General features: G+C 40.6%; 1 protein-coding gene across 3 annotated transcripts in view; it reads right to left on the reverse strand.

Moving 5' to 3' along the window:
* The window catches only part of SLC1A3 (solute carrier family 1 member 3), a 76,956-nt gene extending 55,221 nt beyond the window's left edge, over nucleotides 1–21,735 (reverse strand). Inside the window, exons 1-3 of one of the 3 annotated variants that reach the window (XM_049648157.1) lie at nucleotides 21,476–21,735; nucleotides 19,577–19,849; nucleotides 914–1,051 (exon numbers count right to left, since the gene is read on the reverse strand). In XM_049648157.1, the coding sequence (XP_049504114.1) occupies nucleotides 914–1,051; nucleotides 19,577–19,757 (319 nt within the window). In that variant the 5' untranslated portion in view covers nucleotides 19,758–19,849; nucleotides 21,476–21,735. Of the gene's footprint in view, nucleotides 1–437; nucleotides 527–913; nucleotides 1,052–14,920; nucleotides 15,123–19,576; nucleotides 19,850–21,475 lie in introns of those variants that run through there. The other 2 variants (XM_049648158.1, XM_049648159.1) reach the window with 2 other exon arrangements.
* Nucleotides 21,736–24,848: the final 3,113 nt, after the last annotated feature.

Consider the following 24,848-nt stretch of genomic DNA (forward strand, 5'->3'; position numbering starts at 1 on the left):
AACCTAGAAACCATCCTGCTGGGACGGTGTCTATGGACATTCTTTCTTCATGTCAGAGGTGTGCTGTGGGGAAAGAGAAGAGTGGGCAGGAAGGAATGTATAGTAACCTTTTTTTTTTTTTTTTTGGCTCCATTTGTATTCGCCAGTCACGTGTACAAATGAGTCTTGAAGCATTTCCCATGGAGGAGTCGATTGTTATCTTACTGTCACAGAAAATAGATCCTACCCTGCAAAGCTTCCACTCCTCGAGAATCCAAGTGTCAGCTGACAAAAATATCCAGATGGGGAAATCCCCTGCCCCCTCCCCATTCTCCCACCAGCCTCATAGGTAACGGGGGTGGGGGACAACTGGAGAAGGAAATGAAATCATGCGGGTTCACCAGGAAAAGATAAAGTGTTGGTGGCAGCAGAATTGGTGAGTGCGTTGTGGGTATTACCTCTTGATGAGGCTTCCAAGAAGGCTCCCGCTCAAGTCCTGGTGGCTCTGAGAACAAGCATTCTTGCATCAATAGCTAATAGGCTGTCCAACCAGATGTTATCTGGGTGGGATAAGAGGGTGAGAAAACAGACCTGTTGTACGCTGTTGTCAACTATATCGCTGTGGTCAGAGAAGGCTGGTTGTGTAGGGTTTAGCAGGGTGCCTCTTTTGTAGTGAGGCAGACTAGATTACGTGGTTGTTTAAATCCGTTTCCTCTTGTGATTGGTAAAATACGAGAGTTATAATCATTCATGCATTACTAAAGCCTCCTTTCCATCATTTTTGAAGGGACTTTTTTTTTTTTCTAGAACAGAGCATGCATCCAGCAGAAACCTAAAGCATTTGCTTTTCTAAGCGATCTTTTGCAATAAGCACACTTAAAAAACAAACAAACAGACAAACAAATGAACAAAAAAACAACACTGCATATGGTACCTGTGACAAGACTGGAGATTATAAGTGGTAACACCAGCATCTGTAACATCCTCATCAGAAGTTCCCCAGGGAAAGAGAAGTACTTGACTTCTCGGTAGCTCATTTTGTATGGTCGGAGGGTAAATCCCAGGATTGTACCTGAAGGGGGAAAGAAAAGATGGAGAAAACTTGAGCCCTTTTAAAAACTGAAGTAACAGTCCTAGGAGAATGAAGAAGTATTTGGCTGGTGGTCACTCCTGTCTGACGAGAGTACATTTATTTAAGCAGCAAATATTGGTGCTGCTTTAGGAGCAAGGGGTGTGCCTGTCTCTTCCATCTGCCAGGGTCTGGCTGAATCCAGGGCTTCGAGTAGGACTTAAAGAAAAAACGTCTCTGGCTTTAGCAAATGAAAAATGTCTTTGTCTAACTTAAATGCAGTAGAACCAAGTTTGACGTGGCTCGGTACAGAGTTACAAAGATAGGGGCATAACTGGGAGACAAATCATGTATCCATGAACAAGGCAATGTAGAAAAAAACCCTCTTACTATAATGAATTTCCTTGGTAACAACGGATATTAGGACGGCTAGCACAAGCACTTATTAAAGGGCAGTATGATTTTATTTTTTTCCAATTAAAAAAATTCCTCTTGCTCACATTGTTAATCCATTTCCATCACCTCCCTGTCTGTACACCATGCTTTCTGTCTACATGGTCTCGATATTGCCTTGGCAACTGTATTGTACAGACTTGTTACTTGCCGGCAAGAGAAGACTCCAAAATGAGCAGAGACCTTTTTCCAAAAATTTTCCCTGAACACTAACGGGGCGGGGGGGCGGGGGAATAAGAGAAAGAGAAAGCAATTTTCCCCTTCATTTTCCTTCTGCTCCTGGGACTTTAAAATATATTTTAAAAATAACTTTATATGCAAATTGAATTACACACAGTAAATTGTATTTTGTAAATTGTACACAGTAAATTGTAAAATGTAAATTGAATTACACACAGTAGCTTTCGAAGTGTTTGGAAATCAACAGACCTACTGAATCAATGTACTCCCCCCCGCCTCTCCCGAATTTACTTTCCTTGTCCAGGAAAATTTATTTATTCCATTATTGTAAATATTTTCTAAATTTTTGCCCTGCTATTACTAAAACATGTGCCTTATAGAGAAATACTGAGTTATCTAGAAGCTGGAGGTCGGTGTAGGGGGAGAGAACACTGGGTGAACCTACGTTTTTCCAAAGGAAGCAAGCAGTCCTTTAAGGAAACAGGCTCATCCTAACTTCTTATGAAATGGGCTCCTTCTCTTAGGAAATGAGACACAAAGTTCATTTCAAGTATTACAGCAACCCTAATTTCATTTCTTGGGTCTCAGCAACTGTGAAGTATCCATTCTTTGATTATATACTGTGATACTGCAATTAAGAGTCTGAATCTACGTGACTAGAAAATCTGGCTGATCCAGTTTTCAGGGCCTTTAGGAAAATAGTTATTGCTTTTCTCCCAATGTAACAGTAATATGTTCAAGACAGAAAAAGGTGATTTGGAAGATACGCAAAAGAAAAGGCAGAAGCCTGCCTCTATTGATTCTCTCACTTAAATAGCAAATAGCTAATGCTTACCGAGCTCTTACCACATGCCAGCCATTGTCAGTGCTTTACTTGCGTTATTATATTTAATCCTCACAAAAACCCCTGGAGGTAGGTACTATTTTACCACCAGTGTACTGATGGGGAAATCTAATTATGGTGAACTTCAAACTTGCTGAACTCCAATAGCCACTCAGTATCAAAGTCAAAAAGTTACTCAAGTGACAGAGCTGGGATTTAAACCCAGGCATTCGGACTCAGAGCTCACATTTGTGACCTTCACACGTACTTCCTACGTCTCCAATAGAGCAAAGACAAGCGCTGTTGGTGCTTCTGTGAGTTTCTTTCCAGAATGTTCTCACACAGAGTTAAATATATGGAAATCACACAGAATATACTTTTCCATATGTAGTTATCATAAGCATCACTTTTAGGGTTCATGATACCAGATCTAATGATTGTACCATAATTTACTTAATACTTCCTTTGTTGTTGAACAGTTAGGTTGGTTAGCATTTTTTTGCTTTTATGAAGAGCACTATGATAAATATATGAAGGCTGTTTTATAACTAGAAATATTTTTTAGTGTAGTTTAGAGAAAGGAAACCAGTGCATTAAAGAATATCACTACCTTGATTCATGTTATCAAATTGTTTTTCTAGTGGGTTGGCCCAACAGTTTAATGTTCCGTTAGTGGATGAGAAGGCTTTAATATTATCTATATGGGGAGAATTATCATAACAACTATTAAAACAAATAACATTTGTGAGTGTGATGAGTATATAGTATGTATTTTTTATTTCCTTTCAATTTACTTAATATCTAATGATGTTGACCATTTCTCCTAATTGTATTTTCTCCAAGCATTTAAAAATTCTAGTAGTTTAAGAATTTATGTGTGCATGTGTGTGTGTTGTGTGTGTGTGTATGTATCTGATATAAATTCTTTACATAATAAAGATAATTATCCTTTGCCTATGTGTAACATATTTGCTATAACTATTTTTCTAATACTCTAAAATATACAGGTATTTTGCATTTTTATAAAATATGGTCCACATACCTTTTTTATTAGGTCATTTTTTCGAGAGTTATAAACTTTAATTTCCCTCCTCCCAAATTTGATAAATATTTAATTCCTTTTTCCTTCTTTGACTGGTCGCTTGCTTTGTTTGAAAATATTGAACCTTTAATCTTCCTGGAACTTGGTTTGAGGTAAGGCATTTAGTTCCAATTTTTGGTGTGCATTATTCAACACAGTATCCTCACCAGCACATAGGAATTATAAAAAGGCTCTGGTAATATCTGGTGCTTTCCTGCTTGTTCATATAAAGGCCAAATCACACTGAAATAAGTGCTTCATCTTATAATAAGTAAATAAATAAATATTTATAAATCTTACTTTACTTCCAATCAAATGTAATTTCACTGGAATTGATTGTTTTCTGATCTTTTTTTAAAACACATTTAAACATTTGTCATTCAATTATAACATAAAATGGGTGCAATAAACACAAGATACTCATTTTGGTCACCCGGAATTTGACCATATCAAGCTATTAGGAATTTTAGACATCTCCCAAATGACAAGACCAGACTTGGTTTTACAAGTTTCACTTCTAAGTTGGCTGTTTGTTATTAGAAATGCATTAACTCGGGGCGCCTGGGTGGCTCAGTCGGTTAAGCGTCCGACTTCAGCTCAGGTCACGATCTCGCGGTCCGTGAGTTCCAGCCCCGAGTCAGGCTCTGGGCTGATGGCTCAGAGCCTGGAGCCTGTTTCCGATTCTGTGTCTCCCTCTCTCTCTGCCCCTCCCCCATTCATGCTCTGTCTCTCCCTGTCTCAAAAATAAATAAACGTTAAAAAAAAAATTAAAAAAAAAAAGAAATGCATTAACTCAAAAACAACAATATTTCCATAGATGGGTAGGATCCTGGCTAGTCCGAAAGTTATTTATTAATTAAATTATTAAGTTGTTTAAGAAATTTACATTATTTATCATTTAGGAAAAAACCGGTAGAGCAGCTGCTCTATCAACGATACAGGTAGACACAAGCCAGTGTAGATGAAGGAAGGGATTATTCTTTCTAAACCTATGTGCATTAGACCCCATTTCCCAAAGTCTAACTCTTGCCAACCTGACTATATTCTCTCTTACAGCCACACCAGCTGTATCCAGACACTCTCTCCTTGGGAGTTCCATGTACCTCCTCCCCTTTTCCCCCATCAAATCCCACATTTACTCAGTGCCACCAATTTTCATCTAGGTGCTAGGAGGGAAAGTAAGCCAGCTCAGTGAGTGAGTCCTGGGCAGTGGGCGGATGACATCTCTTAACTCCAGTCTACCAGGGAGATACATGCCTAACAGAGCAGCAGAAAAACAGCCAGGAGGCAAAGTCTCAAAAGGCTTTTCTAGTCAATAAGCTGATCTTGCTTGGAAGTGTAGTTCTGACATCAGCTCCTCTAGAATGTCTCAGTTTCTTTGCATTCTCTAATACGGAACCCACATTTTCTAAAAGTTCTTCTTTATAGGGGGAAAGCACACAGGAGTCACCATTTATATGTTGAAAAGGGATAGCTTCAGGTCAAAAGCTTTGAAGAGAAGGGTTGTTTAGAGGGATAGCACACTGCAAATACTCTTTGAGTCAGTGATGCCCCTGACTATGTTTTGGTATGTTTACTATCTCAGGGTTTACCAAGTGAGCCATTTCTACTCCTAGGAAAGAAGAGGTTATGTTGGGAGGGGCAATACTGATTGAACCCTTAATGGGCTCAATCAAGGTGGCATGATCCTCATCACAACTTTATGAGGGTAGATATGATCATGTCTATTTTCAAAAATGAATACAGTGATGCTCAAAGCTAGTGAACTTGCTCAAGTCTACAGAGTTAGTAAGTGATTGATTTGGGAATTCTAAAGAAAACCCACTTCTCTTTCTACTACACTTTAATGCCTCTCAAACACAGATATACCCTTGAAGCCAAGGCCTGAGGACAGACCCTGGCTCCCGGGTCTTCAGCAGCTCTAATCCCTAAACTCTAGAAGCACTTGAGTAATAATCTCGGATCTGCTAGAAATGTCCCAGAAGCACCCAGTACATGTTGGAACCCTTCACAGGTCCCTTTACAATATGGTTACCATAGTGCTAAGTCACTGTTTTAAAATGGTGACACTGAATCCCTTTCTTTGGAATGATTTAACTAAACTTATATAAAACTTTTAATTAAAATAGCTTGCCTCTTTTGCCCCACCGCACACATTTTAATCCTTGGAAACCATCAGTAACAAAGCTGGAGAGGACATTAAATGAAAACATGCTTCAGGGTCCCACGCTTAATGACGACAGCCAGCAGTCATTGGGTACATGCAAGATGCCAAGCCCTCCAAGCACACTGCCTCACAGGACCATGGAAGCCAGGACTAGTAGAGCCTACACTTCACTTCTCATGAAGAACTGGAGTCATCGAGAGGGTAGGTAAACTGCCGAAACCTCACAGCTAGTAGAGGTTGGGGCCACGGTCAATGCAGGGAGCAGTCAAGCCGCTTCCCCAATGTCAGGGGGATGGCTGAGGTGGACTTCATACCCACGCTGTTCAGCTCCAAGCCCAGACTCTTACTTACTATGCTGTACTCATGGCCTCTCAACAGTCATGGTACTAATTCAAAGAGCCTAAGTTAGTACACAATATTTTGCCTATCTTTTCATTCCATTTTGAGTTAGTTTAACTGAGATAGAGCCTAAGTTGGGCAAAGGTTTTGTTGATTTTGCTTAATGAAGTCAACATCTAGCTTTTTGCAGTTCATTTGTTGAATAAATAAACAGAAGACATTTTTCTTCAGCTTTTGCTCTGCTGGGCAATATTAGAGGTGAGGCCAGTGTGATAAGGTCAGCCAGCTCTCAGTGTCAAATACAGAGGAAATGCTCTGAACGTGAAGATGCTTTTTTGGGTAAGCAGTTCAGGTTTCTGATTACACAGCCCAGCAACGATAAAAAGCCTTCCCTGAACCATCCTCACATCCTGAAGAACAGACTTCTCAGAGCCCTCTACTCTCTGCCCTTCTGACCAATTAGAGGTAGCAAGGGGGGGTGGTTTTCTTCACTTGGGTAAAGCCGCTCACTGCCTTTACAGAGCTGAGGACTCTGTCTTACTTGAAGCCCATTGATTGATGTTCCCAGAGCTAATCAAAACCTTTATGGCCTCCAGACCTTTAATGCAAAAGAATAGATTCTTTATTATTGATTACTCTGCAAAAATAACCATAAAAATCAGAATAACTTCCCAAGGGTTTGTTACAGCTGAAGGAAACTTTGCAATCTGCATCTTGGTGACATTAAAGAAAACACAGATGTCACAATTCAATTCAGATTGCTCATTCTCAGTCAAGAGTCTTCTAGCATTCCTGTTTTGGTATTTTACAAGATTTCTGGAATCTAGGGAATATCTTAACTGGAATGTTTAAGGTGATCAAAATTAACAGTGCTGGTTGAATGCTATAAACCAAGATGCATTTTTATTTAAATACTTTCTTCTAACACAGAAAGCTCAAGAAGTGACTTCTTCAGGGGTTCACTGTTTCCCCTAGAGAGCCTATACAACAAACACTTCTTTGGAAGATTAAATACCACTTCACTTTTCTAAAGACACAAGGTCCACACTAGAGCCTCAGAAAGAACACCACCACAGGCTTCCTTTTGAAGGCCAAACACGCACAGCACGTTAAAAGCTAAAGACCTGTTTTAAAGAATTGGGTCCATATTTAATCTGATAAAATTACAGAAAATATTAAGCCAGAAAATATTTAAGAGTAGAAAAACGTGGCACAAGTTGAAGTAAAATTCGGAGCAATTCACCCAATTTACCTTTTGGTAAATGTTGCAGTTTGAAATAGTAAAATTTTACTCGAGTTTCTACCCTGTTTCCAAACTGTCATGAACAGATTGGCAGACCACAGCTTTCTAGAATTACTACTCACAATACTAAATTCTTCAGAAGAAGATATGATGTCCCCAAAGAGCTCAGATAACAAAAGGGTATCTAAAAGTAACAGTGGCACTGATTTTAGAGGAAGACTTTATATTCTGAGGCCACCATATGAATACCACCAAATGCCCACCCAGGATGAGCTAACTAGCTCTTCTAACATTGACACTGCAAACCAGTCAGAGGACATTCAAACCCCCATCCAGAATAAGCGTGGCCTGCAGATCTTTAGCCAGAACGAGAACATTTGCCTCCTTGTTGTCAATCCACCACCTCGGACATGATCCCACTTTCTGGCCCTGGTGCTGGCTCTTCTTTCTGCCTGGAATGCTCTTCTCAGAGATTCCAAGGTTTGCTTCCAGACTTAGTGCAAATGTCATCTTCTTATTGGAACCGACCCTGAATTTCTCCCTCAGCCGCCTTAATTTGTTTCAGTAGTTCTTATTACCTTCCAAAACACAGTATAATTTTCTAACTTATTATGCTTGTTGTTCATTGTTGTCTCTGCCTCCTAGAATATAAGTTCGGAGAGATCAAGATTGGTTTTCCTGCTGTATGTTTGTTCACTGATATATATCAAGCCCCTGAAAACAGTTCCTGGCACACAGTAGGTGCTCAGTATATTGATGAACGAATAAACAAAGAGCATGAGTTAATTCTCTTTCAGATGACCAGTGCCCAGCAGCGCTGGGCCTGGCTCGCGTTGAACCGTGTTGAACACATTTCTGAATGGAAGAATCGCTTCACTCTGTGCTTTGCAGCAAATGCCATTCCCCACTGCATTCTGTGAGCAGAGAAGCCTACCCTCAGGAACATCCTCTCCTCCAAACTGTGATTACTCTGTCGTGACCTGTGGAACTGGATCTCAACGGAGCTACGATTTCTCATATGGCTTAAGTTTTTGTTTTTTTTTTTAATTTTTTTTTTTTTAACGTTTATTTATTTTTGAGACAGAGAGAGACAGAGCATGAACGGGGGAGGGTCAGAGAGAGAGGGAGACACAGAATTGGAAGCAGGCTCCAGGCTCTGAGCTGTCAGCACAGAGCCCGATGTGGGGCTCGAACTCATGGACCGCAAGATCATGACTTGAGCTGAAGTCGGACACCCAACCGACTGAGCCACCCAGGTGCCCCTATGGCTTAGGTTTTTAGATTCACAAACTAGGAGCCATAGCTCCTGATTCCTGTTTCTCTCACAAGGCTTGTTTTTTTGAATATAAAAGACAGTGGGTGTGAGGCGGTAGAAAGTTCATGGACTGAGAATCTGGGATGAGGTTCTGGGCCTGACGCTGCCAGCAAATTATGTCAGTCGGTACTTTAAAGATTTAATCTTCATATCAAAGCTACAGGATTTAATAGCACCATCTTACAGATGTGGAGACTGAACCCGAGAAAGAGTAAGCCACTTGTTCCAGGTGACGTGACCAGTAACTGATGTTGGCAGAATGGGGTTTGAAACTTAGGCCTGCCTATTTCCACAGCCCACATCTTCAAATCATATAATCTCTTTGGACCTTTTTTTTTTTTTTTTTTTTTTTTTGTCACAAAACGGGAGGGATAGGTCAGAAAAGGCAATATCTAAAATCCTCTTGGGGTGTCTGGGTGGCCCAGTCAGCTGAGCATCTGACTTCGGCTCAGGTCATGACCTCGCAGTCTGTAAGTTCAAGCCCCATGTCGGGCTCTGTGCTGACAGCTCACAGCCTGGAGCCTGTTTCGGATTCTGTGTCTCCCTCTCTCTCTGCCCCTCCCCCACTCGTGCTCTGTCTCTCTCTCTCTCTGTCAAAAACAAACATTAAAAAAATAATAAAAAAATAAAAAAATAAAATTCTCGTGACCTTTAATATTCTCGCCTAAAGGTTCTGATTTTACAAGAACCATGTAAACCAAAAGCATTATAAATCTTAACTGCTTTACTATGAATTCATCTCGTTTCTTCTAACGAATTCTAACGTCCTGGATAATGCATATGACAGCATTTTTTAATACATCAAAAAATGCTTTGTCAACTTGGCCATTACAGTTATTGCGGGAGGTAGACAATAAATAATTCTTAAAGATCAAATAAAAGTTTCTATTTTAGAACTTGGCTAGCGTGTAGCCCAAGCCGGAGAAGTTGTGAGTCCGTCTCGTGCAAACCTGCCGAAGCTGGTGGACATAAAGTCCCATTAGTTTATTTTTAACAAGAAGGGCAAGGGCATAATGGTGAATTTACCTGCCCAAGAGGTCTGCTGGTCTTGGTCTTCTGTTTCACCCCAAACTTCCAGGCATTTCCTGGTGAGAAGCTACTAGGTTTGAGGCAACCTTTCGACCCTCCCCCACCCCTCTGTTTCCACATCCTTCAGAGAGTTGGTCCCCTGGCTTGGTTCAGTCTTTTGTCCTTTGGTATTTCCTGTTGCTGGAGGTGGAAATACCTGCTCCAGCCTTGTTCTGCCAGCGGAGCCCAGACGAACCAGCTCTGGGTAACTAACGCAGACCCAAGTCCACACGGCATACAACTCTGGCAGACAACTGTATCAGAAGAACCTGAGGAGCTCTGAAAAGCCTGGTGCTTTCTTCCTAAAAGCGCACTGACATAGGCTATGCGAAATGCTAACTAAACTTACAAATAATCCTACAGATCTTTTAAATGTCCACCTCATGCTCGTTGAAAAAATATCCCACTAAAATCATTAACACCCGTTGTTTTCCTTTCTGGTAAAAAATAAAATGGTTATGAGTAAATAGAAACCATGAATGCAATTTGAATTCTGGGCATATACCCCACAGATACACTATACCTGGGGGAAATCACTTTTGTACAGGATTATTCTTTATACCATTTAACAAATATCTAAAAGTTGGAAACAATCTAAGTGGCCATCAATTAGGAATTGGCTTCAATAAATGAGGGTACATGCATAGAGTGCGCCCCCAAGAGAGAATGAGGAGGTTCTTTTTGTGCTAATAAGGAATGATGTCCAAGGCATATTGTAAAGTCAAAAAAGGTATAAAGCAGGCTATATAATCTATGCCAGCATTTGTATACAAAACCAAAAAAAACAAAAAAACGGGATATGTATTTATTTTTATACTCATAATTCTAAAGGCACACAAGAAACTGATAGCAAGGTATTTATATCCTTTTGTAATTTTTTATTTTGGGCAATGTAAGTGTATTTCATAAGTAAAATAACAAAATACATAAGCAAAAAATTTGGCTCACATTTTTTATCTTTAAATCTGACTGAATTCAGGGCACCTGGCTGGCTCAGTTGGAAGGGCATGCGACTCTTGAACTTGCAATCATGAGTTCAAGTCCCATGTTGGGCGTACAGATTGCTTAAATAAATAAAAATAAGACTTGAAAAAAATTTTTTGACTGAATTCTAAACCACATCATTTCTGCTGGATGCCTGGATGTTTCTAAAAATTCACTTTGGGTCTGGGTTGGTTTCTCCTCAACCTTGCTCTAATTTGCTCTAACAGTGAGTGTACTTCATCTGGGCCATGGAGAGGAAAGTCGCTAGTTGCGTTCAGATTTCTAGTGAGTGGATCACTTTCTGACCCAACAGTTCTTTTTTTCCTGGAGACAAGGAAGTGAATCTGAAAAAACTTTCAACTCCACCATTATAGGATCATGTTTGCTTCAACGCATTAGCCCTTGGAGTTACAAGTACACCAAAGCGGCAAAGTCACGTTGGAAACTACCAGACAAAGGTAACATCCATCATACTGTGTAAAGCTCTTTCACATCATACTCTTTCATCATCCAACATACTGTGTGAAGCATCGCAGTGTCAGAATTTACAAAGTTCACTGAATCTTGGCTTTTTTATATGACTATGTCATTTGCCTTAAAAAAGCAAATTCGAGGAGACAAAAGTAAATAAATAAACAAAAAGATAACTTTGGTCATAGGCAGTCTGTTAAAAGACTCACAGTTTTCTTTTTGATGCCTTTACCTTCACATTCATCAACAAGCTGAAGGTGCCAGCAAGCACATGTATATCCCTGGGGTTTTGCCTTACTTGCTTTAAAGATGAAATTTCAAGGGATGCAATGTGTCTAAAGGCAGGGGCCTTCTTTTCAGTATGTGAAGGGCAGCAATTGTCCATTTCTACTCTCATTAGGGACAAATGAGCTTCATCTTACAAGATTCTGAATAGAAAATCTTTCGCTAATAGCCCATTGTTTTCTCTCTGGGAAGCAGAAGCAGTTTATGGCCTGGAATCATTGTTGGAGAACTGGAGAAGTCTCTTTGGGTACAAGAAGAATGGAGTTGTCCCTTCTGGAGACAGAAACTCAGTCTTGAAATTCAAAACTTAAGTGTGCCTTTTAACTAGCTGCTCCTTAATTTACCTTTGAATCTTTGATATGATACACAGAGTGAAAAAGGAGTGCCTTTTCCCCGCTTGTCTTAATTCAAAGGGAATATCTTCCTTTATCTAGTCTTGGGGGTTTTGTTCTTCTCTTTTTGTTTTCAATACCACTCCAGGACCTCTCTTGATTGGGCATAGTGATGGAAATATTCTTGGGTTAGGGAGTAAGCTCTGGGCAACATTGACAGCACTGAAGCTTGACCTAAAACGCTTAATTTTTATACTTGGTGAGCACAATGGCTAAACTCTGTGCCCTGAAGTGCTCTGTGCGTTTCCTCATCTCGTAGCAATGATACAGCTCACCTAGCTGCCAGACCAAATAGTTGATGAATGATAGCACCCCAGTGTTCCATAAATAAATATCAAGTACTCTAACACCTGGAATGTACAACTTGGAAAAGACTGCTTTCATTCCAGTTGCCTTTTCCAGATACCGCAGGCTCTTCATAGCTCTGCTGTCTCTGTAGCAAGGACAGGGACTCACAGCTCTCCTCCTCTGATTTATGAGAGACGGTCAGAAGAGTGCTGGGCAGAGGTGGCTTCTGCAGCGACATGCCTCATTTGTGTGCTCCGACACGGGTTTATCACACCCAGAGTTCAGGAACTCCAGGGTCCTCAAGAATTTAGCTGCTTGTTGATGGGAAAGACTGACTGGCGAGGATGGGTTGGGAGGTCAACAGTAGAGGAAAAAGGTCTCTGCCATTGTATGGCATCAAGAAGTAGAAAGGGAACACTGATGTATCTTATTCCCTTCATTCTGCTTTAGAGAAGGGCAAATCAGATGTTCAGTGATAGAACTGTGGAGCTGGAAGCAGACATTAGTCCAAATGTAATTTGCTGATGAAGAAATATGAGGCCCAGCGATTTGTCCTAAATCACAAAGTGAGTGAGTGGATGGCAGAGCTGGCTCTGTCACCAGGACTTTGAGACTCTCAGTGCTTTCTCAGCTGCTTCACAGACCTGTGCAGACACTACTCAGAAGGAGGATGGACTGGCCCTGGATTGCGGTGCTAGAGAGAGAACCCTGGAAGCACTTTGTAAACCGTAACACTGCCGCGGTGGAAGGTGTTATTACTGCAGGTAATTGTTCCGAGCACACCTGCTTATTTGATCACCTACTTGAAAGAGAAACAAATTTGAAATTGCCTGCTCAGTTTCCTCATTATCTGAATGAACAGGAAGAAGACAGCAAAGTAAAAATCCAGAGACAATCTTAGAACAAATCAACCCCTCTGCCCCATACTTCAGAAGAATGTTGACCAACTCTGTTAGAAACCAGCAACACTCCTCCCAGGTTTCCAGAAGACTTCATCTGGCCTGCCCAACTCTGGTAGGGGTGGCAGTTAAGGAGTGGCAGACACCAAAATGCTGGAAAAAAGGAGAAACCAGGGAGGTGCCTGACTCTCAGATTGGTCCCAAGTGGCATGAACAAAGTGCGCTACCGAGAAGGTTCAAACATTGACTGAAAACATTTTCTCAGCAAGTTTACTTTCCTGAGAAAGACATCTACTGCCAGGTACTCCTTCCATTGAGCAGTCGGTATTATGATAAGGGCTGTGCCAGGGGATTACTTTCCGATTCAGCTCGGAGGCCAGGTGGGTAAGGGACAGATAATGACAGTATTACTTTCTCTGAGGCTTTCAGCTCTGCCTCTCAAAGCCCTTTACAACTGCTAAATCTCTTCCTACAACTCTGCTTGGCTCTCTTCTCTGGCCAAGGAAATAGAAGCCGCTTCTCCTACCCATAAACCAGGTGACCATCTTCTCTTCTCCCCTTCCTAGTCCCTGTCCCCCCACCCCCACCCCCATCGCTGGGTCTCAGTCCTGTAGCAGAAAGCATCAGCGAATCGGTGTGCATTTCCACTTGGTGCCTGAGCAAAGGCACAAGCAAAAGATGAGGGGTTTACAGTTTGTGTGGATACTCTACCTGCCAAGCCCTTAGGGAAATTGTTAAAAGTTACATGGTTGTAAGCGGCAGAATTGGAACATAAATCCTGGCAGAGAGGAGTTACAATTATTCTATTTTATACATGAAGGAACGGAGGCTCAGTTCCAGAACTGGGACATAAATAAACCTCAAAGTGTCTGACTCCAGAGTCCATAGCTCTGATCCACTCCCCTATAGTGTGCCAGACTTAAACCCCAGGATAGGAGGCAGCTCCCTGGAATGCTTTTTGAGAATGAAACTGAGGGCTGGGATCCAAGTGAGCTGTAAGCACATGTCAGGTAGTTGTTATAGCTGCCCCTGACAATTTTTCTGTTTCTGCTCCCTGGGGGAGAAGACAAAACAGAGGAACATCACTAGTCCCTACACCCTATCCTTGTGTCCCTTCTCCAGAGCATGGCACTGTGAATCCACTGCTTCTGAGCTCCTTAGGCCTGACACTTCCCTCCCAGCCCTCTGTCCCCAGGGGCCTCTGAGAGGAGCTCAGCACCCGGGGAGCGCCTGCCTCAGGAGCCACCCTTTCTAGAAGCTTCCTGAAGCTCCCTCTCTCTCTTCTCACTTCCAGGAAGTGTGGAAGGAACCATAAATCCCAGCCTGGGAATCATTCACCATTCTTTGGGTTCCTGTTGTTCAACTGTGTGGAGACTCCTTTCTTTTGGTGAGCTGAGAGGCTGCCCGCACGGGTGCATGGGTGCCGCTCTACACCCGCACCACCCACTCAAGCCCTTGGCTCGTTTGGTCCCATCACCGATCACTTGAGTGCAGCAGCGGATGGCTAACCACATCAGTAAACTTGTCTGACTGAACTGGCTGACTCGGCCAGATACTGCGTACGTGTGGAAGGTACAAAATACCTGGCCTTGCTGGGAGGTTACTGCTTTACTCATAAAGAAGAGTTAACTGTGTTCTGAGAATGGTCTCACTTACAGAGTAGCTGATGCAGGAGGATAACCCGATTCATGGATCATTATCCATTTAACCTTCAAAGACAGAACTGTCCTTGTTCAGTCTCGACATCAAAAGAATACCTTCAAAATCTCTATGTACCCTGAGCCTCTTGCACTGTATTCCCGTTGTAACGTTTACATTCCCAAATCAACATGTCCAAAAAACTGAAATCATCCCTCCCACTCCCCCAGTCTTCCTGTATTCTACCTTTACTGGGAGCACCAGCACCCTCGGTCACCCGAGTCAGCAACTGGACCAACCCAACAGGCTGCAGTCCGGCTCTTCTGTCAATGCTCACGTGCCATCAATCAATCGTCAAGATGCAGGGTGCCCCTGGGACTGAGGTCTCAATTCCATGTGTCCTTTCCATCGCTTCTGTTGTTGGGTCAGTGCACACCCTCAGCTAACTGATGTCATAAAACAAGAATGGACATGCCCCAAGGGCAGGGACCAGCACTCAGAAGAGTGTGGTGGGTAAGAGTATAAACTTCCAGCCAGAACAGTGGATTTGCATCCCAGTTGGTGAGCTGTTTCCTTATCTGTGAAATAAGAATAAGAATACCTCCCTGCCTTATTTGTTCTGAGAATTAAATAAAGCCAATGTATTAACAGCACGTACAACAGTGCTTGGCACAGTGTTAGTGTTTGCAATGTATATTATATGTGTAACGATATATGAGGAAACCGAGGCACAGAGCAGTTAAACGCCTTCTCTAGGATCATACAGCTATTAAATAATACAGTTCACATATAAATCCAGTCGATGCTTCATCAAAAGCCGTATTCTTTTTTCCCACATGGTACATCTAGGTTGTTAACAAGAAAAGTACAACCTCTAAAGTATCAACACAAAGATCATATATTATATACAACAGTATGGATATGATTTCACTTAAAAAATGTTGACATAATTAAAAACCTCACCAAAACAAAAAACTCCTTATTACTACCTCTGAAATTTGTCTATTCCTTTGTCATCCCATTTTTATCTCTTCTACTAAACTACCCGAGGGCTAAGATTCTCTATTGCATAGCACAGACCAGATACCCAACATTTAGTATGTGTTAAATTGCTGAATAGCACTGAATCTTTCTTTAAAAAAAAAAATTATTCAGCAGATAATAGATAATAGTAGATAATATACGAATGTGGTGAAAAGCCTTCAAACCATACAAAAACTTAGAGGAAAGTAATATTCCTTCCATCCCATTACCGGACACCCAGCTCTCATCCCAGAAGCAGCCACAATGACCAGTTTCTTGTATATCCTTCAGAGATAGTATCGAATTGCGCTGAATTGTAGTGCCATTTACATTCATTGCCAAAGATTATAAGGTAATGATGAGAAATGCTTTATACACATGTAGCCAGTATGTTTTCTTTTCTGAAAAGTCACCAATTTTTCTCAAACCCATATAAAGGACAACCCAAACATAAAAGGTGCGTGTGTGCGTGTGTGCATGTGTGTGTGTGCATGTGTGTGTGTGTGTGTGTGTGCAGAGAAAGATGCTAGTTGCTGTTTGTGAACTCCCTCAGGTAAAACCACCATCCAGTTCTATGCAATTCTATTTAGTTTCCTTCCCCTCGTAGCTGATGTTATGACCCATTTCTTCAAAAATTTTTAGCCTGAGATTTCATTTTTATTGTGCTTTTTGCTCCCTGGATGTGGAAAGATGGGCATTCTATGACTTAAACATGACAAAGGACTTTCCCTTTCTTTCAGGGAGATGTCTGAGGTCACTCTCATACCATTTACCACAGTTTGAAATGAGAAAGTGCTTCCTGGAGGAAGAAAGATAGTAACCACTCTTCTCAGTGTGGTTTTTGTTAGACAGATGTCTGCAACAGCCCTGGGAGACACTTTATTTAATGCTTTAGTAATGAACCCCCTTAAAGAGACTTAACACTTGGTGTTGCCTTCTCTCAGGTTGCTAATTTGCTTTCATTACGTGGCTTTGACATAGCATGGCACATTCGGACTGTGACACGACTTAGAAATGGCATTGGGAATGTCACAAACTGCACACATGGTTCTAGGCCTGTGCTTGTAGAGGAATTAATACTGAAATATTTATAATTCTCTACTTTAATCTGACTATATGGATTCACATGTCTCTACTCCTCCTCTGTAATACTTTTCTAGTTTCCACTTCAACATACTAAATGCACATTTATTTTTTTCCAAAAAGACAAAAGAAAACAGATGGAATAAAAAATTTACCCAATATATAGGGCTTTTTTTTGTATTAAAAATTGTATTAAAAAATTATTAAAACCTAAGAATTTGGTTCTTCTCATCTCTTCTTTGGGGAAAAGAACTTTTCTTCTTCCTTGAGAGCATCTTTCCATTTTTTGTCCAATGCTGCAGCAAATGAATTAGAGAGCTGAAGTCCAGACATGCTCTTATTATTCTTTTAGGGCTGATGTAGACATGGTACCCAGTGACAAGCTAAATGGAGCCTTTGTTTTCATTGGGCCCTCAATGGAAGACACACCAAGAGATAACTGAAGGGTTCTTCCTTCTCTCCTAAGTCTGTTTGCTACCAAGTGGTCTATTGGCCATTCCAAGTCTTTGGTGTAGACTCAGTGGTCTCTCTGACTGTCAATGAGCTCTTTTTATTTGTTTCTTTGTTAGTGCCTTCTTATTACTTCTACCTCTTCAGTTTCCATTAGTAAAGCCAACCATGAGGACATCCTGCCAAGTTATCTACCCCAGCTCAGCCAACTCACTGCAACTCTCACAAATCTTAGGAAAGTCCTCGCTGGGCTAGGAAATGATCCCAGAACTCATAGAGAAAATGGACCATTAAGTCCTGGCATTATCTTCCTTCTATTAGAGATATGTCTTTGTAATCACTTAGGAACTTGCTTCTCCATCAATCTGCTTTCCATGTGCAGGTTTTATTACTTTCCATTCCTTTATTCTTTAACTGAAACATTTCTGTTCTAGAAATTGAACTCTTCTTGTGTTTGGAACACCATGTTGAATAAATGTTTCTGCATCTTTTCCAAACATACTCCAGTATCACTGAGCTCTATTATTATGTGTACAGGATTGTAGAATAAATGAGTATTTGCTAAATGCATGACAGGGATGTGGCTTAATCATCTGTAGGAGAATTCTAAGTTTTCTGTGGGTCTGACTGGGTAAATCATATAGTAAAATGACAATGCTATGTGAATGCATGTAGCACTGCTTGCTAATTGGCCTCTACCAAGACATAGCAGCATTTCTCTTCCTGGAATCTCTCACAAGATGCCAACTAGTTTGCAGAGCACAAAGGCAGGATGGCAAAGTGGTTAAGAGAATGGCCCCGGGCCTAGATAGCTTGAGTCTGACTTTGAGCTCTAGCATTTACTATCTGCATGACTTTGGGCAAGTTGTTTGATCTCTCCATGCTCAGTATTCTCATCTCTAAAACAAGGATCATACTAATCATTCCTGCCCATTCACTCATAGGCTTGTTTGAGGATGAAGTAAGCTAATCTAGGCAAAACACTACTTAAGCAGCTGTAACAGTACTCCATCAGCGTTCACTATTATTATTATTTGGCAGCTATTGTTTGGCTTGGCAACGACTGTAATTCAAAGCAAAAAATGAATTGAGCTTGCCGAGTGTTACATCAACTTCCAAGACAACGACAAAGCACTGAAATACTTCCTTCAGGAATGTATTTAAACCTGGGAACCTACTAAAGAAAGCCATTATGTCCCTGAGTCAATCAGGACATTTTCTCTTTGAACATCTCTAAAATGAATTGAACGGTCATTGATGACCAACAATTACTAAAAGGAGCAAAAGATATTGAGATGGAATATATTGAAAGTCTTGGGACAAACTATTCTGTCGTATTCCTATTTGCAATTTAAGAATCCTATCTTTTTGAATACAGTTATATTTACATGCCACAAAATTGTCTTAGTTTTTATTGTCATTACCTCTTTATATTTGATAGAGACCTTGGCAAACTCCAAGACAGAGATTAAAATTGTACACTAATGCCCCCTCCCCCTTTTGGGTCGGATTAGTAGAAATTTAATTTTTTATAACATGGCATTAGCTTGCACGTTTACCAGCCTAAAGATTTCTGTATTTGTTCAGTCAAAATTTCCCAGTAAGTAGTTTTTTCAGCTATCTTCCACCCATAAATAATAAACAATAATTTCAGATTCCAATAAATCAAACAAAACAATGTTTTATTAGTACAGGTTGCTGTTAACAATGCTAAGTTTGTAAGAGGCTGCAATGTTGCAGAGAAGGGATAGTTATTTATGGCAAGAAATGAATGAAAAAGATCTGTGGTAACATTTGTCTCAATTTACCTTTTCCAGTCACTGGATGGGAGATGCAAACAGGTAAAATCTCTACCTCTAGGCATGATACCCAGTTTCAAGTCAGCACCCATTAGAATGGTTAGAATATAATTAGTATTAGGAACCTGTATCTCATGTACTAATTGCATAAATTAGCTTTAAGTGAAAGCGACATTGTATGATTACATTTGGGCCAAATCTAGCATATGTTTGCTTGTTTTTATTGTTATTTAACTGCTCAGGCCTAATGATTAAATTGTCACTCTTTTATGCTTCCATGAGATGGGAAAGCATTTGATTTGTTTCTCTTCTCCACACAATCGATTGATTTGCATAATGCCAAATGATGCTTCTTTCAGATTCTGGTGTGTTTACCATATATTGCTTCAAACATGCCAACAGACTGTCATTTAGTGGGAGAAAAAAGCCTAGACTATTATTTTGAATACCTACCATCCGTCCATCTGATAATACGCCCAGGGAGCCAGATGCCCCAGAGAAACAAGATCCTTTTTTTTTTTTTTTCGGTTGTTATCAAGTGACTTACCCACAATGACTGCAGTGACAGTGAGCAGTACAAAAGCATTCCGTAAAAGGTAACTTTTAACATCCTCCTTTGTGATGCTCTGCACTTTCCTCTTGGCCAAGAGTGTGCGCTTACGAACTCCTCGCTGGAATCTCTCCATCCTGCCCCCCATCCTGGGCTCTTCTCCGTTGGTTTTAGTCATATTTTACTTCTGTAGGAATGTCTTTTCTTTGCACTTCAACGTCTCGGAATCACCCCCGGAAAGCCAGACCTCTTTGGTGTTAGAGAACACAACTAGAACAAGGAGAGGAGAGACAAGAGTTACAGCCTGCAGGGGTGAGAAATCAGGGCTGCCCCACAGCAGGGCAAGCTGTTGGCACGCTGCATAATCTCAGTAGGAATCAAGAGCTAGAGAGCCGCAATGCCAGGTTTCAAGGCTGGGTGGGAGGTGCATATTTTACAGGACCACGTGTGGGAAATGTGCATCAATTCAGAATCTACCAGCAGAAATGTGTGTTCTATTTTTAAAAATTTGCCCTTCCTATTCCAATGAGGCTGTAAAAGGGTTCATCGGAGCCGAGTGTGACTAAGCAGCCCCCACCCCCTCAGTCTCCCCCAGAACCAGCCAAGTGCTTTTTGCACAATGTTCACCCTCAATAAATGTCTAATTGAATTGAACGCACAGGAAGCGCTCAATAATTACTTGCTGGCTTATGTTGTGTACCCGGTGAAGGCGTAACCAGGTCAACAAAATGAATTAAGATATTGATATTTCATCCTCAGGGCTTTCTGTTTTAAATGATAAAGATTTTCTTCATTAAGGAAAAAAAAACCACGATAATATCAGCTAATAAATATGATCATGAAAAGAACGCAATGAAAAGAACATATGCACAGGACTTGGGAAATATATTTGACTATTTTGCAGGGTAACTTTTTAATTTTTTCTCTGAAACAAGCCAAGTTCTCTGAGCCTATCTATGCATTATCTGTAATCGTAATTCATTTATTTCCATTTTTATCACAAGTATAAGTACAAAGTAGCATTTGTCTTTGTGGCAATCATATCGGAGTCTCCTGAGGAAACCATCACCGACTTCTGGGGATTTCAAAATTTTAGAATTTCTAGAACAGATGAGGCGAATCCAATTTTCATTCCAAACATTACAGCGTGTGGTTTCTAGTTTCTTTAAAGCGCTCCTAGGTTATTCAAATATCTAAGTCAATCTCTCCCGGGTGGAAATCGGTTCTTTTGAAAAAAATCAAAGGATTCCTCCGGTTGTATAAGGTTTGTAATCCACAATCTTTCCCGAGATCAATCCAAGTAAAAATCAGTGGTGCCTGTGGACGTGTGTATATGGCAACGCCAACAGCCAGCGTGTGCGTCCGCGGGGGAGGTAACTGGAAAGCAAAAGACTCCTCCGGAGCTTTTGGCAAATCCAAGTGTGGAAAAAGAGACTCGTCTTAACAGTTTTGACTTTTAAATAAAATTGCAGCTTGGGGACAGTGATAATAAGACCTACGGCTTGTTGAAGACGTCACGGCAGATTAGAAGTTTAGGGAGGAGTGAGGAAGGGGACAGACGAGAGACCAGTTTTTTTTTTTTTTTTTTTTTTTAAACTAGCTTCTGGTTCCCTTTCCAGTCACTTTTAAACAGACCAGCTCAGCCTTGATTCTTTTCTAGCTCCCGAACCACAATCTACCCCCAGTCCACCGTGAATGACTCAACTCCGAGTTAAGAGCGGACACGGCATAAGCGGACACCATGCGCTCATTACATTAAATTACCAACGTGGACTTTATCTACCAAAATGGCTAGCTTTTCACTCTCGCTGCTCCTCTGCTCGCGAAACAAAATCCATCGGCGGAGACGTGCATGGAGAGGGGAAGCCCGGCGGCAAGACAGGACGTCAGACTTACCTTTTCGGATTTTGTAACGGGTGGAAGGTACCCCAGGCAATGACAAGGTGAATTCCGCAGCAGGTACGGAAGAGTAACGAACGCCACGAGCCCGGCATGCATGCGCTCTGAAACTGCAAGTTACTATCGGGGCAACTTAAGAAAAGGGGAGGAGTCTGCGCCCGGGACAGGGGGAGTGGGGAAAAATGAAAACACCACAGGGAAGGAGGGCGCAAACCCGAGGTTTCTGGAATACTGATTAATCTTGGCTCACCAGAAGCATGCTTGCTGGCTCTGTTTTGCTCCTTAGACCACTTTCACGCTTTGTCAGTTCACTTTCATTAGGAATGCAGAACCGGGACCAGGAAGAATTGCAAAATAAAGCTCACACACACTCAGAAAGCTGGAAGTCTTGATTAGAATGTTTCAAAGAAGACTCTTCTAAGGCGAAATTTAATTATCTCGCATTATTACAGGTTTCCTCCCCCTGAAGGAAACACGAGAGTGCTCTTTTGCCTGGTTGTACACTGTTATGAAAGAGTCCCTCTTTTCAGAATTGGGGGAAATAACTGACATTTCTTGGGAAGACCCAGAACGCAACAAGTATGGAGGGGAAAAAGTGCTTGCTACTATTCTCTAAACTTGCCTAAAGTTACTCAAAACACAAGATGAGACATGCCTCTATGTTAGCAGTTTAAATTCTGTTATAACAAATCTAATTTAGCTCCAACTTTGCATTGCAAAGACTGAAAAAGCAACGCACAGAGACCAGGATCTTTGCTGAACTATAAAGTAAAAAGCATTTTAGGACCAAGAGTGTAAATGCACACTTGAAGGTTTGTGATTTCAAAAGATAAGTTCCTGTGCAGATTGATGCTTCAATTTTAAAGGAAGCTAAACATCCTCCTTGTCCACCCCCCACCCCCCCCACTGCCCCCACTGCCCCCACTCCCCTCACACCCGTCCCCTCAAGTGCCATTATTTTTAGGAATTAGAAAATTCTCATTGCAGTTTTAGTTCACTCTTCTTAGAAATAAAAATATATTGTGAAAATAGATCTAAACAAGGAAAAAGCTCGACTCAGCTCCAAAACTTAGAAGTTGTTTAGCATGAAGAAAAAAAGTTTAATAGAGACAAAAATGCATACCAAAAATTGCAGCCAGAGTTCTGTATTCCTGCTCATTAAATCGCATATTCTCCATGCAAGATCTGCTTAGTTCTCGTGTCTGTTATCCAACAGGAAGGTATGTTTTTCCCTCATTGGCAAATCCAGGAGATTTGCTAAAGATACGTCTCCTGCCAACATCAACTGTTTCTTTTAAGCCCTTTCAAACAGCTACTGGTTGGAAAGCAATGGTGAATCATGCAAATGATTTAAAATTACAAATGAGCAGCAATCATAACAACTTTTAAACGTGGCATAATTTTAAGAGTTTATGGAAAATATATACTCTTGACAGTCCCAGCCCACAGCCATCTTTCTCTTCCTCTGATCTCCTAGGTCACTTAGCATCTGTACCACATTGTTTAACACTTAATTACACTCTGTTTTCTGCTAATCCTTTCTTTTTAAAATCATGTTAAGCTTTGGCTTCTCAACTGAATTATAAGTTCTTTGAGGGCAAGAACCAGTCCTATGCTTGATACATAGTAAACATGAAATAGCTCTTATAAATGCAGAACGTAACGTAAAAGTATGAAACAAAATGCTTTTCAACCTTCTGTGTTAAAACAAAAGTATTTGTTTTTATGCTGGCTCTTCCGAACTAGGTGCGTGGAACAGACATCATTTCTTAACACCATGACCACATTTGAAAGCATGTATTTACTACCTTAAGTCCTATCTGAGCCATGGGTTTAAGACTAATTTGTCCATATTTCTTGTGGAAGTGACTTGTCTTTTAAGGGAACTTAAAAGAGAAATCTTTAAATGATTTTAAATGGTGTTTCAAGCCAAGTGGCATTTCCATTTTTTAATTCTGTTTTTTCAATAGGCAAGTAAAAGGACTAGAAAAACCACACTTAGGTTAGCATAGAGATAAGAAGGCCCTACTGCCCTTTTTTTTTTTTTTTTTTTTTCTTTTTTTTTTTTTTTTTTTTCCTAAGGCTTGGTTATAAACCATTTCATTATTTTAGTTTGTACAGACATGATGGGAGTCTGGTATACCCCTGAGAAGGAAGTAATTCACCACTGAAAGTTTTGTTGGCTGTAATAAAACCTAATGAGAAAATGAGATGCAAAGAGTCTCAGTTCAGAGTTCATCTGAATTACAAGGTTTTAAGTCTGGGGGAAATATTGAGAATTGCTTCTTTTAAGTCCCACTTTCTCTTTGGGAAATCTGCAGCAATAATGCCCTTGGGGCAACTTGGGTCTCCTCAGCACATATTTCTACCTTTTCCCATATTTCATAAATAAGACTCTTAAGTGTTAAAACGGCTTTTTCCTTCATAGAAATATGCAATAAGTGAAAGATCAAGAAGTTATGAATAAACCTCTATAAGCCAGATTTCGTTTAAAGCTACTCTGGGTAGGAGACACAGAACCAGGGAATCATATTAATTTTGGTATTCCAGAGTGAAAAACAAACAAACAAACAAACAAACCACATGTAGCAACACCACTCCTTTTGAAAAATCTTCCAGGAATCCTCTTTGAACATACTATTAACAAAGTATGCTATACGTATTATTATTATTATTATTTTTTTTGAGAAAAATGTCACCGTAACGACCACCAAATCTAACTTATTCTTAAATGGACTGTTTCCATCCATTAGTTTGATGTATGAAGGATCATGACTAACAAGTAAGTGCTGTAACATAGTACAGAGCGGTTAAATTTCAGCACTCAAGGAAAGGATATTCTGGAATTTGGAAAAGGAAATGGATTAGAAAATCTTTTAACTTTTATCAAATGTTTTCCACTTTTATTTATTTATTTTATTTTTTTTTAACGTTTATTTATTATTGAAAGACAGAGAGAGACAGAGCGTAAGCAGGGGAGGGGCAGAGAGAGAGGGAGACACAGAATCTGAAGCAGACTCCAGTCTCTGAACTGTCAACCCCAGCTGATGTGGGGCTCGAACCCACAAACTGTGAGATCACGACCTGAGCCGAAGTCGGCCGCTTAACCAACCGACCCACCCAGGCGCCCCTCCACTTTTATTTTTAATTTCATGTTTCATAAGAGATTTTATCATCCTTTATTCAAATAGCTTATGTTTTAAGGATCCTCATAAGGAGTGTCAGTTCTCCTACAATTTGGAAATTATAGAATGTTAAGACAATGAATGGGACCTGATTTAACCCTGATAGAAATACCAGAGATATAGTAACAGTAGAGGTAGAACTGGTATTTGGTCTTTTGTTTTGTCTTGAATTTTTTTCTTTCTTA

The sequence above is a fragment of the Panthera uncia genome (assembly GCF_023721935.1).
Source record: "Panthera uncia isolate 11264 chromosome A1 unlocalized genomic scaffold, Puncia_PCG_1.0 HiC_scaffold_17, whole genome shotgun sequence".
Lineage (NCBI taxonomy): Eukaryota > Metazoa > Chordata > Mammalia > Carnivora > Felidae > Panthera > Panthera uncia.